At 33.7% G+C, this 17,097-nt stretch overlaps 2 protein-coding genes, 1 long non-coding RNA gene and 2 other non-coding genes across 5 annotated transcripts; 3 read left to right on the forward strand and 2 right to left on the reverse strand.

Moving 5' to 3' along the window:
- Window positions 1-2,487: 2,487 nt before the first annotated feature.
- On the reverse strand, window positions 2,488-6,798 carry LOC144573814 (Amidase family protein). The gene is made up of 10 exons (XM_078323570.1): window positions 6,126-6,798; window positions 5,448-5,759; window positions 5,131-5,310; window positions 4,584-4,678; window positions 4,427-4,502; window positions 4,248-4,325; window positions 4,026-4,119; window positions 3,897-3,946; window positions 2,942-3,055; window positions 2,488-2,719 (listed from the first exon to the last, which is right to left on the reverse strand). The coding sequence occupies exons 1-10, from the start codon at window positions 6,669-6,671 to the stop codon at window positions 2,636-2,638; spliced, it is 1,629 nt and encodes a 542-aa protein (XP_078179696.1). The 5' UTR covers window positions 6,672-6,798; the 3' UTR covers window positions 2,488-2,635.
- A 728-nt stretch (window positions 6,799-7,526) lies between these two features.
- On the forward strand, window positions 7,527-7,945 carry LOC144574299 (uncharacterized). Its single transcript, XR_013518178.1, has 2 exons — window positions 7,527-7,720; window positions 7,778-7,945. It is a non-coding gene; the product is annotated as an uncharacterized LOC144574299 (long non-coding RNA).
- Window positions 7,946-8,117: 172 nt separating this feature from the next.
- TRNAE-UUC (transfer RNA glutamic acid (anticodon UUC)) lies at window positions 8,118-8,191 on the reverse strand. Its single transcript has one exon. It is a non-coding gene; the product is annotated as a tRNA-Glu (tRNA).
- A 1,382-nt stretch (window positions 8,192-9,573) lies between these two features.
- On the forward strand, window positions 9,574-11,822 carry LOC144574034 (flavonol synthase/flavanone 3-hydroxylase-like). The gene is made up of 3 exons (XM_078323855.1): window positions 9,574-9,989; window positions 10,566-10,887; window positions 11,302-11,822. The coding sequence occupies exons 1-3, from the start codon at window positions 9,619-9,621 to the stop codon at window positions 11,560-11,562; spliced, it is 954 nt and encodes a 317-aa protein (XP_078179981.1). The 5' UTR covers window positions 9,574-9,618; the 3' UTR covers window positions 11,563-11,822.
- A 500-nt stretch (window positions 11,823-12,322) lies between these two features.
- Window positions 12,323-12,395, forward strand: TRNAK-CUU (transfer RNA lysine (anticodon CUU)). Its single transcript has one exon. It is a non-coding gene; the product is annotated as a tRNA-Lys (tRNA).
- Window positions 12,396-17,097: the final 4,702 nt, after the last annotated feature.

Below are 17,097 nucleotides of genomic sequence, written 5' to 3' on the forward strand. Positions count from 1 at the left end.
ATGTAACTTGTAAGTGTGCAAAAGATAATTTACGTTTATTTTTGGTTGCTACTTAAATTTAAGAAAACTTAATAAAAATTAAGTTGTTTATTTTATTTTACTCTTTATATTTTTGACAGATCAAATTATAGTTTAAATTAATTTACATTGGAGTAAAATATTGGAAAATAAATATTTGTTTATAACAAAAATAAGTTACAAGTAGAATAAATATGAATTAAGTTAATCCGCACGGAGAGAAGATGTCGCAGATTAACTCACATCTTAATCTTTTCTATTTAGTTTTGATATATCAATTAATTGAGGAACTCTAATCTCATGGAAAAAAATTACATAAATTTACTATAATCTGTATTTGATATTATCAAAGAAAATTATTTTAAAGGAATAAAAAAATATATTGGAAAATTTCACTTATTTCATCATCTTTCGGTACTTTCTCATTTTTTTTTTCATACTGATGGACTTCGTAGTGTGATATTGTTTTAGTTATAAAATTATGGTCTTTGGATTAATTTATTTATAATCTAGCTTTTAATAAAGTATATAATATTAGATTGACTTTATATTCAATATTTTGTTTTATTTGTCTTTAAAATTTATGATTAATTTTATCAGACTTTTTTAAAAAAATTTCTTATACTTGCAATGTACTAATCGTAGTGTTTTACTAGACCGTATTTCTCTTGATATAATTTTCAACAAACCTAAATTTATATTCTTATTTTAGCACAACAACAAAAGTATTTGAGAAAGTTCGACTTTTGGATATGACTCTGTCAAATTTACCCAATTGTTTAATTATATTTTGATTGGCATTCTAATTTTGGTTTCATTTACGATTTCCAAAATCATACATGTCGGTTTCTTTTCTAAAAATATTAATGCTATTTCGGATATATTGCCGATTTTTATATTTATTAATTCAAAAATACATGTTGAAATTTTACAAAAATCAAATGGGGACTTAAAAAAATAGAACGCAAATTTCTTTCGAGTGTTACTGTGTTAGTGTGATCTGTGCACTAATAAATCGTTTGTGCCACCAGAAAAAAAAAAAAAAAAAAAACTTTTTTTTTTTTTTAATCGGAATCTCCTACGGTTCTAAACCTGTGGTTTTGTGTGCTGATTTGTGTCTATGTAGTGTCGGAACTCGGAAGAATCTTCATTTGTGCTTGCCCAGATTGTGCGCACTATACTTTTATTTAGGACAGTGATAATTAACCCCGCAAAACCAACCCCGCAATTAACCCCGCACAAAATGTCAAAAAACTCCAGCTGTCATTTTTTTTCATAAGGTATTAATACTTACGTACAGAAGTATTTATCTCGAAGAACGAAAGTATTTATCCCTAAGCACGAAAGTATTTAGGGAACCATGCACATTTTTTTCATGGAGGGTGGGGGGAATCTCAAATCACATGGGGGACCATGCACATTTTTAGAGGTGGGTTTTTTTTATCTCATTTCAATCTCGTCCATATTTCTCACGATCTATAAAAAATTTTGCAAATCTAAAACCACGAACGTTTTTTACGTAATTTTCTCTTTCAAATGAGATCCATGATGATATACTTTCGGGCAAGTCGTTACAGAAGTATTTATCCCTCATCGTGCAAGTATTTATACCTATACTTGAAAATATTTTTTTGCATATAATACTTATAATATTTGATATTAATACTTTCATATGTCAGTATAAATACTTATAATACATGATATTAATACTTTCATATATCGGTATAAATACTTATAATACATGATATTAATACTTTCATATATCAGTATAAATACTTATAATAATTGATAGTAATACTTTCATATGTCTGTGTAGGTATAAATACTTGCACGATGAGGGATAAATACTTCTGTAATAACTTGTCCGAAAGTATGTCATCATGGATCTCATTTGAAAGAGAAAATTACGTAGAAAATGTTCGTGATTTTAGATTCGCAAAATTTCTCATATATCGTGAAATATGTGAACGAGATTGAAATGAGATAAAAATAATTTGGAATCGGGGGATGGAATGGGGGGAGTAATATAATTGTTCTTTTATTTATTACCAATGATAAAAACTCTGAGGTTTTTGAAGAGAGACTATTCAAACATCGCCGCTAGCTTTTAGTGACTTCATTATATTTTCAGTTTTGCAACTTACCGTAAAATTTAAATGTTATATAAAATCACGAGTTGACTTACAAGCATATCATGACATATGCTTATAAGTCATATATGCATTCTCAAAGTTCAATCGACAAATTCGAACCGATCAACATGATTTTCATATTAAAATGTACTTGAAGACCAAAATTTACATTTTTTTTTGGAGATTTTTTACTATTTTTTTAGAATTTTGTAAAATTATTTTTTTATTAAATTAATGCATTAAGATGCGCACAAAAACCTTCAATTTTTGCTCCTTTGACCATGTCCTTTCCATTACAACGCGGATTTACAACAAAAGATGACATTACACATCAATATGCCCCTTGATAAAGAATGGAATAATACAATAATTAATTCCAGACAGGTTAAAATAGCCTACATGTCTGAGACCAAAAAAAACAACATATGAACTAAAATTTTGTAACAATCGGTTTCTTCATAAGAGGAATTGTTCTCAAACAAATCCTAGTTTTCTGACAGCACCGGTGGGACAAAATTGTAACCCTGGAGAGACTGCTCAAAGACGTGTCCCACTCTAAGTAATTTGTCCTACAAAATTGTTATCCCTTGTTACATAAGTAACATGATTTTATAAATCTTGTTGCATGTACTGTAAAAACACGACGAAGAAGTGCTTGGTAACAGTAAAAACACAGAGCTGATATGCACAGGAGATGAGAGGAGCAAGACAAGCAGCCTGGTATGGTATTATGAACAGGTACAACAGTCCCTGGAAACAACTACAATAAACAAAACTACGTATTATACTACCTCACTAAAGGAGGAACTGATCATCTGAAGGCCAACTGGGAGGCCAGAGGCCCCACCTTCAACAAATCCACATGGCACTACCAATGAAGGGAGCCCCGCTAGGTTTACATTTACCTGGATGAAAACACAAAAAGTATAAATATAACATAAACAGTGACAACTAGTTACTTGCCTGATCAGATCTTTCACAGGGTGTGGTGCTCTATTATCAAAATTTGTCCCTACAAGAGGCATTATGCCATGCCAGTATATTACCAGTATCATACGAATGCCAGTAAGTTATGATGCAGTGAGTAAAACACTTTGGTTCCAATGATTATTGTTTCAAACACTCTGTTTGTATAAGGTTAGTACTTTCAAAGCTAACAACTTCCATTTGAGATGAGAGAATAATAAGCTAAGAAAATCATTACTTTATTGTAGTCTTTAAATGTCAAAAGCAACAAAATCGTAGAACAAATTATCTGCAGTCTTGAAACCAAGCAATGCACTGAATGAATGTTATGACACAAGTGTTGATGAAATTATAACTCGAAAGAGTTAATCCACATTTCTTTTGAGAATCAGAGATGAACCAAGAGAATTTTGAAAAGAAAGAAGGCGGAAAACTCAAAGTCCTTAAATTACTCTTTTGAAGAAAATAATCTATGGTTACAAATTTGGAACAGATATCAGAGCATTAGATATGAAACAAACAAATGCTTCAGACTTTTTACACTAAAAAAATAGAACAAAGAAAATTTCAAAATCCAGTGCTAAAAGCTTGGTCTTTTTTTTGTTTACTGTAAGTACAATAATTAAATCTAACCTACTTGCGTTATATATTCCTTAGTGGTTACTATGGATTCAATAGGTAGTCTTGCATACTTTTTCATATATATATATATATAACTCAAGCTCACAACTACAAGAATAATTTAATTAAGATTATTGGAGATGGAGATAAACTCTCTACCGTCATGATATCACCAGCATACATCGCCAATGGATCATTCGTCTTTTCACCTGGTGCAACATAAGCAATTAGAATTTGCCAAGGGTTGGGTGGGGGGGGAGGTCAGAGAGAGAGAGAGAGAGAGTATACCAATCTTATATGCAGCAGATGGTGCAGCAGGTGAAATGAGAATATCGTATTGATCAAGAGCATCCTTGAAGCTTTTCTGAACCAACGTCCTCACCTAAAACAAAACTATGATGTTTCATTATAACTCACTTTTCATTTTGTACTACTTGGTTTCATTCATTTTTTTTTATCAATGAATTCTAATAAAAAGCTTTCAGGTTCCAAACTATTGTGGTTATTTACCTGCTGTGCCCTCTTGTAGTATGCATCATAGTACCCAGCGGAGAGAGCATATGTTCCCATCAATATTCTCATTTTTACCTGAACAAATGATATCATAAGATTATTTTCAGGACTCTCTCAACTATAGGTAATTCTGAAAGACGATTATAATTCTACAAGAAAAGAAGAAATCAAAGTACCTCATGCCCCAAACCTTTAGCCCGGGAATCTCCATAGAGCAAGCTTAGATCATCAGCATCAGCTTGTTGCCCATACCTGGTAAGTTACAGGAGTAAGATTGATCTTCGCAACTTATGATAGATTCAAAAGTACCTCTAGGCACTGAAGAACAGTCACCTAACACTATCATAGCGTGCTAAATTTGAAGATGCTTCTGATGAGGCTAAGATATAGTATGCTGGGAGACCGAGGTCAAAAGAAGGCAGTGATACCTGAATTCAAGCAGCAAAATAAAATAACATAAATTGTTTACCCAAAAGAGGAGGATTTAAATGCCACCACCTTTTATATTCTTAATAACTAAAATCTAAATATCAACTAACAAAATAAAGCCGTCAGATGCAATCTATATTACTTCCTCTGCATGCACATACTTTTTTTTTGACATTCTGACTGAATTTTGATGGCAACCAATATCTTAAGAATCAGAAATTATCCACATCAATAAATCTGTACAAGCTTTTAACACTAACCAAAACGAAGTCAAAATGTCACAAGTTTTAATTTGTAGTGAAATAGATCACATCTAATGGTTTTCTTTGATATTTGAATTTTTTTATTTTTTAGTTATTTAAGAAAATGGAAGCATTTGAAACCTCCTCCTTGCACAATGGATGAGATCATGAAAGCTATTGATATAAGCAGCAGAAAAGGGACCACTAACCTCACCCACAATAGATCCTAGCTGCTCAAGATGTGAAGAAGCTGCTTTAATCGAAGACACAACCCCTGCTTCTATACCATCGCCAAGAGTCTCCTTAATGACCCCTATTTTTAAACCCTTCAAAGGCTTTGAATCGAGCTGATCCAGAGATACCATTTCAGATGAATAATCAGGTACTTCCTACAGAATAAATTGTTTGTTAGAATCAATGTACAGTATAATGATTAATCACAAAATTGTTTGTATGGTGGGGGACTTCCTCAACACATGAACATTACAAGTATAAATATGCAGTAATTAAGTGTAAATATGCTTACATGACTACTGCTAGTGGCATCTAATCTGTCATGGCCTGCAATAGCAGACAATACAATAGCAGTGTCCATAACTGAGGAACCAAACACGCCAACCACATCCAGTGATGAGGCGTAAGCCATGAGCCCAAAGCGAGACACGCGACCATATGTCGGCTTCAGCCCCACTACACCACAAAATGATGCCGGCTGTCTGACACTTCCACCAGTGTCGCTCCCAAGAGAGGCAACACATTGTCTGGCTGAAACAGCGGCAGCTGAACCACCGGAAGAACCACCAGGCACACGTGATGTGTCCCACGGGTTTTTGGTCACCTACAAGTGAATATCTGTTTTACTTTTTGAACTTTTCTTTGTGTAAGAATTGCTATGAGAAACATCAAGTGCTGTCAGATGATTAGCTTATTTCAATAATAGAAGTTTACATAAAGCTTTGGCGGGAACATGTACCAGAGTTTGTATTATCAGAATGATATAATTATTATCATCTTATCTTCATGTTATTAAGATTGATTATGCGTGTCTAATTATATCCGTAGTGCTAAATTAGAGATCAGTCTTATTTATCTGAGTCAACTAACTCCAAAGAATATATACGTTTCAATTGGAAATTCCCTTCTCAGGGGAAACTATAAATTTAAAACAATCAATAATAAAACTAAATAGGAAAAAAATGCATACATGAAACCCGGAGCCTTCGGTGGTGCTTCCCATTCCAAACTCGTCCATGTTCGTCTTTCCGACAATTATTGCACCAGCCTCTCTCAGCTTTCTAACTGCCGTTGCATCAAAAGCGGGTCTATACCCGTCCAAAATTCGAGAACCGCCAGTTGAAGGCATGTCAACAGTACACAAGTTATCCTTGACCCCTACCAAAACCCCAGAGAGAGGCCCCACCACCTCTCCATTTTCTACCTTCCGGTCCAACTCCAGTGCATCCTTCAATACAGAATCTGACAAGTGGATGAAGCTCTTGAGCTGCGGCTCAGTTAGCCGGATTCGGTCAAGGTACTCTGCCGCGATTTCGACAGCTTTCTTACGTCCAGAGAGGAGGGACTCGCGAATTGAGAGAATGGAAGAGGTGGTGCTCTGAGGGGCAAGTGTTTGAGGGGAGAGAGAGGGCAGGGAGGCGAGGCAACGGTGGGTACAAGGAGTTTTAGAGGAGAGAGAAAGCGGTATACGCGTCGAGGTAAGGAGGAGGCGAGGATTTTGGATAGGAGAAGGCATTGTACGGTTGAGCTCGTGCAGTGCTCCTTCCCTGCTAATGGCGTTTGCAACAGCTTGGATTCATGGAAGTGAGCGAGGTGAGAGACTAGAACGGTAGAACCCCTCATCCGTAGGCCTTTGATTTATCAAATCAGGGAAGGCCTCAAACCCCTAATGGGCCGACTTTAGCTCGAAGTTCTATCCAGTCCAATAAAATGGCATAGACATCTAAATTCGGATTCGGCCCATCTTGATGAAAAAAATCGAAGGAAATGGAGAACAAGATGAACGGTTCGGATCGACTGTTAGGATTTGAAAAATCAAATATAGAGCCGTAGCACGGTAACAACCCGTGATATGCATAGTTCCATAGACTCACTCTATGAAATTATATACCAGTTCTTACTTCGTGCAATCGACTGTAATATTTATGCTCATTCGCAAAAATAAGTTTGTATTTGTCGTATTTTTTAAAAAAAAAAATAAAGTGGCAACGTGTCATCTTACGGAATTTTCATTAAGAAGAAAAGTATTTAATTACATGTGTCTCAATTTTAAAATTTATATTACATATTGGTATTTTTTAGAGCGAAACCTTTATTATATTTACATTGCAAACTCTAAAAGACTTTTATATTAGAAACTGACTTAACAAAATGCGTTCCATCGTCTAGCTTCTCCCACTGTCTATCATTATGATCGACCAGGCAATCCATTGTAATGTTTGTGAAAGTTCTTCTAATTTAGATGGGTTTTTTACTTTTATAGTCCAATCAGCGAATAATAGATGCAGTTGCAACACGGTTGCAGATTCCAGCAGAGAAGGTCATATCAAATCTAGCAAACTTTTGTCGACAACCTTCAAAAAAAAAATCTAGCAAACTATGGCAACACAAGTGCTGCATCCATCCCTCTGGCATTGGACGAGGCTGTACGAGGTGGTAAAGTGAAAGGTGGTGACATGCATAATAGCTGCATATGGATTTGGAGCCGGGCTCACTTGGGGTTCTGCCATAATACGGTGGCAATAAGAAAATGTAGATATCGGGTTCAGTCAGTATATAATAGCTGTGTCTGGATTTGAAGCGGGGCTCACTCGAGGTTTTACCAGCAATAAGAAAAAGTAGATTGATGTGCTCAGTCTTCAGTATTTCTTGGCATTACGACCTTCCAAACTTGGAACTTTACAGCACCTGTAGTAGTGACTGTTTTCTTTTACCTCTTGCATTTGTGTAAAGGTGCTGAGAACTTGTTACAATAAACTTGGAATCAAATATTTTGGCAAATAGTTTAAATAGCTCTTTTATTTAACTGTAATGATATTTTTCCCATTCCGTTGGTCACGATTCACGGAAAGTTTTAAATTGTAGAACTGCTATTTTCTCCGTCAGAAGATTATATGTGCCATCATCGAACTAATCTCACTGCTATGTCAAAATGGTAAAAGACGAAAAAAATAAAAATTTATTCCATTGCCGGGATTTGAACCCGGGTCGTCTGGGTGAAAGCCAGATATCCTAACCGGACTAGACGACAATGGATTTATGATTTAATGGTTTAATAAATATATCTATACCTTGGTATAATCAATCCGATTCACAACCCCAATAAAAAACAACATTATCATTTTTTATTAATTAATCCAGTAAATAAGTTGAGGCTATGAATTCAAAATGTATTTGACTTGTAGAATTCGACATGACTCGCAATGGTACTAATAATGTTTGGCATGAATTAATTAAAAGTATATATCTAGCATGCACGCAACCTGTAAATTCATTATAGATAGATTTAATTATGTTAGAAATAAAGTATCCTTTCAAACTAACTATAATAATTCTTTATTCGAGTTTTAGATAATATTAGAGAATAATTGTCTAGTTTGATAATTTAATAATTTGAAATAATCCTAAAATATTTGAAAAACTTCTAGTATACACACCTTATTGTAAAATGTATTATTGAAGGTTTTCTTTTGTGTAAAAAGTAGATATATTTTCGAAATTGTTATAATAAATTTTTGTTTAATGAAGTACAACAATATTTTTGATGACTTGAAATGAGTTTCTACTTTATTAAGGACATTTTTAACATGCATGGAACGTGCAGTGTTTGTATAGATTCTGGTTGGTTATTTATCTAATAAATATTGTACTAGTATTAGTCATATTAAAAAAATAACAAGGCTATGGTAACATGTATATTACAAATTGATCAGTGTTATGGATTCAAATCTCTTTTTTCAAAGTTCAGTCCAATCATTAAATATATTTTTCATATGAAAATGTACTTAAAAATCTAATTTTATAATTTTTATAATTTTTTTACTATTTTTAAATAGGTAGAAAATTATTTTTTTTATTATTTATAATTTTTTATCAATTGATTTCACATTATCTATTTTAAAAATTAGTAAAAAAATTCTAAAAAGTATAATCACAAGTACATTTTTATATGAGAATCATATTTACGGTTCAGATCAACTGTTTATATTTTAAAAATAAAAATATAAATTCATAATACAATTTCATTGGTATTATGCATGTTTATACCGTAGCTTCAGTCAAGTTTTAAATTTTTAATATGTTGTTTATAACATCCTGGACAAAAGAAACTCGGATTGTTAGATTATCAACTTCGGTAAAATTAGAATGAAATTAATAAGAGTATTGTTGAAATTAACCTCATCTTCGTTAATTTCAGTGCACCCAATTTATTTAAAATTAAATTTCACTTCAAACCCTCCTCCTCTTTCACCACGTGGCCAATAGTAATTAATCTCTTGAACATGTGGCAATTAAAATTTTTATTTTTTATTTTTAAAAGCTTTCTTTTATTAAGTTTTCTGTACATTTCTACAACTAGAATTGTAACTGCCGCATTAAATTTGTAATTAGGTTTGCATACATGCATGCTCTTATAGACCACTTTCTCATCATCATTCTTCCTTGCTCTCAAGCAAAAGAGAATGGATGACGTCGATGCCAAGAACACCATGCCCACCGTCGATCTATCTCAATTCTTCAGCAAAGAGGAAGAGGGAAGAAAGCTGGCCACTGATACTATAGCCCAAGCTTGCCAAACCAATGGTTTCTTTCGAATAATCAATCATGGCGTCCCAGCCAAGCTTATGGCCCGAGCACTCGACTTGTCTAAACAGTTTTTTGCACTGCCTGATGAGGAGAAGCACAAGGTCAAGCCGATAGAAGGATCGAAAGCGCCTCTTCCAGCCGGGTACGCGCGGCAACCAGAGCATTCCAAGGATAAGAATGAGTATTTCATGGTGTTTTCTCCGGATCTTGGGTTTAATCCATACCCTGATCAACCAGCAGAGTTCAAGTTAGTGATATTTAACCAAACATGAACAATTATTTTTAATTATTTATCAGGAATAAAGCTAGATGGTATTAAAAGGTTTCCGTGTGGGAGGTTGTAGGTTCGAAATCCGGAAATCCGGAAATCCGGAAAAACAATCCTTTGTGGATATTAAATAGTTTGGTGGCTTGATCTCCAACCTTTATTAAAAAAAGTAAAAAACAATCCATTCTACCTCTTTCTCAAAATCTATTAGATTGTTTTGGGAAAATCATAATCACTTACATTGGGGATTTGAATATGAAGGGATAGTGCTTTTTTTGTCTCCAAGAGAAAAAAAAATATAATTAATTTGAAATTTGGAAGGTTGTGGTTGGTTTTGTAGACACACGGCAATTGAGAAAAACTTGATCCTGATGATCTGATCAAGCAGTGATAATTTGACATAAGCGTTATTTAATTAATTTAGTATTCGGAATAAATCACAACAATTTCTCAAAATGGGTAACTTGGGCTTGGTTTTTAATTTTTTTTTTTTTTTTTGTGATTACATCATTTTTTCATTGGTTTTTATTTCATTCAATGTAATTTACTTTGAAGGGGGGTCATAGAAAAGTGCTATCACAGGCTGGTAGAAGTAGCATCCTTGATCCAAGAAATTGTCAACAATTGCATGGGCCTTCCACCAAATTTCCTCAAGGAGTACAACAGCAGCCGCAATTTTGATTTTATGATAGCTTTGCGGTACTTCCCGGCAACCGAGACGGAGAACAATGGGCTGAGTGAACACCAAGACGGGAACTGCATCACTCTTATTTTCCAAGACGAGATTGGAGGGCTAGAAATTTTGAAGAATGACAACTGGATCCAAATTGAGCCTAGTGAGGGGGACATTATTGTAAATTTAGGCGATGTGATTCAGGTAAAATTTTCAATTTCACCACTCTCGGAGCATATCTTGACCAAAATAGCCTCTGAGTTTATCATCTCTCTCCTTGGTTGCTAACTGCTTTCATTATATTGACCAAAGATTGAATACCAGATTTTGTAATCCTTCTTATGTCTATTTATTTGCAAGGATGTACCCATTGTTATACACAAGCTATATGTATATGAGATAATTTCTTCTTTTTTTCTAAAAAAAATGGTTCTCCAAAATGCTTCTTGTACCAATTAATGCTGACTACAATACTAATTCATACATGCATGAAAATTAGCTTGTATGCTGGTGTCTGAATCTGGTATACTAGGCCAATAGAATAACCCTTGTTCCCAATTGATAATTCACAACTTTAGCGAAATAAACCTGTTACCTTTTTTTTCCCCTATAATTAAGGTGCTTAGCAATAACAAATTCAAGAGCGCAACCCACAGGATTATACGGAAGGGGACACACCGTCACTCTTTTGCGTTCTTCTTCAGTATAGATGGCGAAAAATGGATTGAGCCGTTACCAGAATTCACCACCGATATAGGTGAGTCACCAAAATACAGAGGATTCCATTACAAAGAGTACATGAAGCTACGCATGCGCAATAAGACACATCCACCTTCGAGGCCCGAGGATGTCATTGACATTGCGCATTATTCAATCTGACATGAAGTTTTCATCAGAGGAGTTGAAGAGAGGCAGCAGCCTTAACCAAAAACACCAATGATAAGGCTTTTAAATTCTGTGTAAGCCTGCTGTTTCTTTAAATTAAGTACAACCTTTATTAATAATGGTGGTTCAAATAAGTGTTGAGAGATGAATAATTTGTGTAATTTGAAGAAAAAATTAAAAAGGATAGTGTCATTACCAGGGTCGAAAAACAAAATTGGTTTGTTCGTTAAATACATAATGTACAATTTTCATATTATTTTCCCCTTTTTGCTTTTTTTCTTAACTGACGCAAAAGTTCTCCAATATTTCCAATGAAAATAATGGAGCAAAGATTAAATAATTAAATAAGATGGCAAAAGTGTTTAAGAAGAGTAGAAGACTACTAACGGGATATATATACATCACATGCAGCATAGCATCACGATGATGACTGGTGAGATTAACTTTTATCCGAAATATGTAGGCATGTAGCTGCGTATAATCTTATTAAATTTTAAGTTTGTATTAAAAAAAAACAAACTTCATTAACAACCATATCATTGATATCAACTGTTAAAACAAATCTCTTTTTGAAGTAGAACTGGTTAAACGGTTGTCAAAGTAGAACCGATCGATTAACCTTCGAGTGGTTTGAAAAATTAGAAGGTAAGTTTTGTAATAAATGATCAAATATAAAACCAATATAAGTTGCAGAGATATCTTTAGCATTTTTTTATTTATATTATAATCATTATATCCAGAAAATTAAAACAAAGCCCGTCTAGCTCAGTTGGTAGAGCGCAAGGCTCTTAACCTTGTGGTCGTGGGTTCGAGCCCCACGGTGGGCGTCTATTTTTATTTTGGCGTTTTTATTTAAGTTTACCCGCTGTGCTGCGCCTGCGCGTAACCTGGCCAAGCCATAGAAGACGGTGTGGCTAGGGAGTCCGCGTCATCTGCATTAACTCCAAAGAGCATCTTTTGAGTTAATACATATCGGTTGTTCGATTGTAAACGGAGCTCATTCGGCTCTTGCCTAAAACATAGGAAGGATCTTTAGTATAGTGTGAATTTAATTTGCACGAATCTTAAAGCTGATCGGACTGTCCACATGTATTAACTCAAAAGATTATTTTTTCAGTTAATGCAGAGGATACGAATTCGGAATGCATATTCTCTGCATTAACTCAAGAAGAAATCTAACCGTCTGATTTTAAACGGAACCAATCCGGCCTCTGCTTACCATATAGGGAGCTCTTTAGACCGTGCTCCAAACAAAGGGAGGCAAAAGAAAGGGAGGGGAAAATCACTGTGGAAGGGAGATACTCATCCCAGACCGTCTCTGTCCGAAGATTTCCCTTGCTCCAGAAGAGAAGAACCGGAGAGGGAGCGGAGGTGGAGAACTACTGTTCAGAGGGGAGAGCAGTACCGCATAGCCTTGATTTTCTCCGAACTTTGTCACCCCCAAATCGAGGTGTAGAAACTACTCTTCCGAGGGTAACCTCCTCCGTCGTCCCCTCCCCTTCCTTCCCTTTAATGAGGATTTTCCTTTCGATACTGGAGCACGACCTTAATATTAGTGCGGATTTAGTCTGCACGAATCATAAAACAGATCCGATAATTAATATTCATTAACTCAAAAGAGAATCTTTTGAGTTAACGCAGAGGATACGAATTCACGAATTCGTGGCTAGGTCTGTTAATAATGCCACCATGTGAGCGTTGAGAGGTTTTTGGTGCCGCTGCCCTCTCATTGTAGTCGAGGGAAGGAAAAAATCAACTATACTTTAAAATGGATAGAAAATTATTATTTTGAATGGTCAAATTTTTTAGATTAAGTAATTTTCTACCTATCTAAAAAACAGTAAAGAAAATATCAAAAATATTAAACTTTGATCTACAAATACATTATCATATAAAAATTGTGTTGAATGATCTATATCGGTTAATTGAACTTTAAAAATAGAGACATTAATCTATGGCACAGATTAATATGCGCTCTAAATAGTACCTTACGCTCACTAATTATAAATGTATGACAACAATGACGATAAAAATAAAATATAATAACAACAACAAAAATAATAATAATAATAACACTGATAATATAATCATGTTAAAAATAATATAATTATAATAATTAAATAGTAGTAACGATACTAATATTAAATAAAATAATATTAGAGATACTCATAATCATGGTGATGATATTGGGAGTTGGTTCATGCTTTAGATTCAACTCTCTTTTTTTTTTCTCTGTTTTTAAAGTTTAAATAGTCAATCTAAATTATTTAAAACACATAGTTCACACTGTAGATTTATCTCTTTTTGTTTTTAAAGTTTAAATAATCAATCTAAATTATTAAATATTATCTTCATATAAAAATGTATTTGAAATCAAATTTTATACTTTTAAAATAATCTTTATTATTTTTTACATAAGTAAAAAATTACTTGATTTGAAAATTCAAAACTATCCAAATGCAGTGATCTCCTACCTATCTAAAATAATAGTACATAAATTTCTAAAAAAATGTATAATTTGCTTTATAAGTACAGTTTCGTATAGATATTATGACGAACAATTTAGATCGATTATTTAGACTTTAAAAACAAAAATAATAAGTTCATAGTACAAGTCAATCCATAATATGCATATTGCCATGAGAATAATATAACGGTGAAACAATAAAAAAATAGCAAGAATAGTACACCCCGACATCATAATATTTATGTAAATTATGCCACCGTGAATCATGATTGTTTTGGTTGATCAAGTGAAAGAGAAAAAATAATAACATTTTGCCATAGTATCGTTGTTAATAATATTGATATTACAACAACGATGATGATGATAATAATATTGATATTTTTATTGTTATCGTTGTTAAGCAGCAACAATAATAATATCACACATTAATAATAATAACAGTAATAGAGACAATCATAATAATTTTGTTTTGACTGTGAGCTCTACCAGATTATAACTCGAGTTATGTATATTTTTGGCTCAACAGGTGAGAAATTGTGATTTTATTTTTGATTTTTTTAGCTAGTATTTAAAAAAAAAATCAAATTACGAGTTAGCACAGCATTGAAAATTTTGAATCTTAGCAAAAATGCAGAGCATTTCTTACTACTAGTTTGAGCACCGGGACTCACAGGCGCTTAGGCCGTGCTCCAGAGAGGGGGACAAATCCTTCATTAAAGAAAAGAAAGGGGAAATCTGCACAATCACGATCAGCCCACACTGTTTATCTGCTCCAGAAGAGCCTAATTGGAGAGGAAAAGGAAGGAACACGAAAACTATAGCGAGGGGTAGGCGGGGGAATATGCTTTGCAAAGTTACGAAATTTGTACCCTCTAAATCGGAGTGTAGATTTCACTGCAGCGAGGATAACGACACGGTACTCCTTCCCTTTCTCTTCTTTCCCCTTCCTCTCCGTACTAGGGTTGTGAAGCACAGCCTTAGACTAGATGCGCGTACTCAATTTTTTTTTTTTTGTTAAAATATGCTTGGAAAAAGAAATAGTGTGTTTTTTTTCTAAAGGGTCAAACTGGTGATTTTTTTTCTTTAAAGGGTCAAACTATCTTCTTTTTTTGGCGGGAAACGGACAAAGTGTGCATCTTTTCAAAACCTTCTGTTATGAGGCAAAAGACATTGTTTCAAGGCTGATATATATATATATATATTTTTTAATTTTCTTCAAATTTTTAATAGACACTGATTCATGTTTGAAGATATTGAAAATAAAGAAATAACACTTTTAGACTTGGACAACAGAGTTTGACCGCAATTTTTTTTTTAAGAGTAACATTTGAAAATATTAGATTTCTAAAGACTGGTATTGTAGTTTTTAGTGTAATATATTTTCATATTTAATGATACGCCTACGGACATTTTCCACACACACACAAAAATTCAATGTCATGCCAACTTTAATTGTTTTTTTTAAATGCTAGTTAAAAAAATCGATAGCTAGGATCCTCTTGAATAACTCAAAATTTTAGTTTAGGTCCGAACCGTCCGATCAGAATCTGAATCAATCCGGTCCGAGGTAGAATGTACCAGGCCTCTTTAATATTGGTGGTGAAACAGATCGGACGGTTCGGATCAAAACTCAAAACTACACTTGTACTGATAGTCCGCTACCACCATTTCTCCTGACATTTGTCAGAACTCAGAGCGGCCTGCTCCAGAGTCCAGAGTCCAGACCAGCTGATCTTCTCCTTCGGGAGGCAATTTATACAGAACGCTTTTCAATATTTACAGAACAATTTCTTTAGATGGACCATTTTACCCTTCATTTAATAACCACTAAAGCAATGCATTAAAGACTGGACTATCGGCTCCACTTGTGAAGGTGCTGGTTTGCCTCAGCGCCAGAGAGTTGAGGGTCAAATAGAAAATTAACCCTTGTATAAATGTTGGCGTGTTGTAATATGTACAGTAGTGTTGAAGTCGTGTTAACTTGTATAAATGTTGGCACTTTGGCATGTATTTATTTATGAGCTCTTTTATTGCTTTAAGAGCATGTAAACAAATTTGAATTAGAATAATTGTTCCTTTATATTTGTTATTTTATTGCTCTAAGATGCATACAACCATGTACAGAACAATTTATATCATATTAATTGTAGCAGCCTTTTGCATTTTTTTTGTTCGCAGGTACCAATCTTCGGTATCAAATTAAAACAAAGAAAATTATACTTTGCTGTCAAGCCATTTATTGTGAACCCAAATAAATTATTTTGTTGAAATCTGATTGATAGCGATTTTTCTTTACTATATTTCGAACCCAAATAAAGATGAATGATTTCCTTTGAATAAAACTGAGGTGCTGCTTCTCAAATGCAACACCTCATTTCCATACTCTAGCTATGAGCTGGTACTTTTATCTCACATTATATATTAGTTGATATTATGAACAAAAAACAAATAATTGCAACGGAAACAACAACAACACCATAAGAATATTTTTATCTATGATAAATTTAATAGTAGAGTCAAACAAGCTCAACAAAAAGACTCTAATAGCAAAGTCTAAGGCAAGTTTAAATCATACACATAATCAGAAAATTCATTGAAATCATTTGTTGACGGGCAAGGGACTTCTCTTCCATGTACCGCATGATTGCTTGACTGCTGCCTTAACGATGACTCAACATATTCGAATTGAGTCCTAAAAGAATTTCACAAAGACACTAGGCAAATTTTATCTATTCAATTCAACAGATAACCTGTACGCAAATTTTATCTATTCAATTTCACCAACCACCCAGTTTCAACCTCTTCAGATTCTTAAAAATTGGCCAATGAGGAACTCCATTCTCAAATAATCCCTTGAAATCAAAATAGCATTAATAATGTTCTATCAAAAAGGTATTAATCTTAATAATTGTTTATTATGACTACTTGGTAAATCCAAGGGGACATCTGTTGCTAAGGTATTGGTCAAATGTTAAATTAGAAAAATATGCCTGAGCAAACCAATCAATATATTTATAATAGCATTCCATTTTTTTGGAAAAAGATTTGTTATAGTATGTCAT

The sequence above is a fragment of the Carex rostrata genome, chromosome 22 (genome assembly GCF_964058835.1).
Source record: "Carex rostrata chromosome 22, lpCarRost1.2, whole genome shotgun sequence".
Classification (NCBI taxonomy): domain Eukaryota; kingdom Viridiplantae; phylum Streptophyta; class Magnoliopsida; order Poales; family Cyperaceae; genus Carex; species Carex rostrata.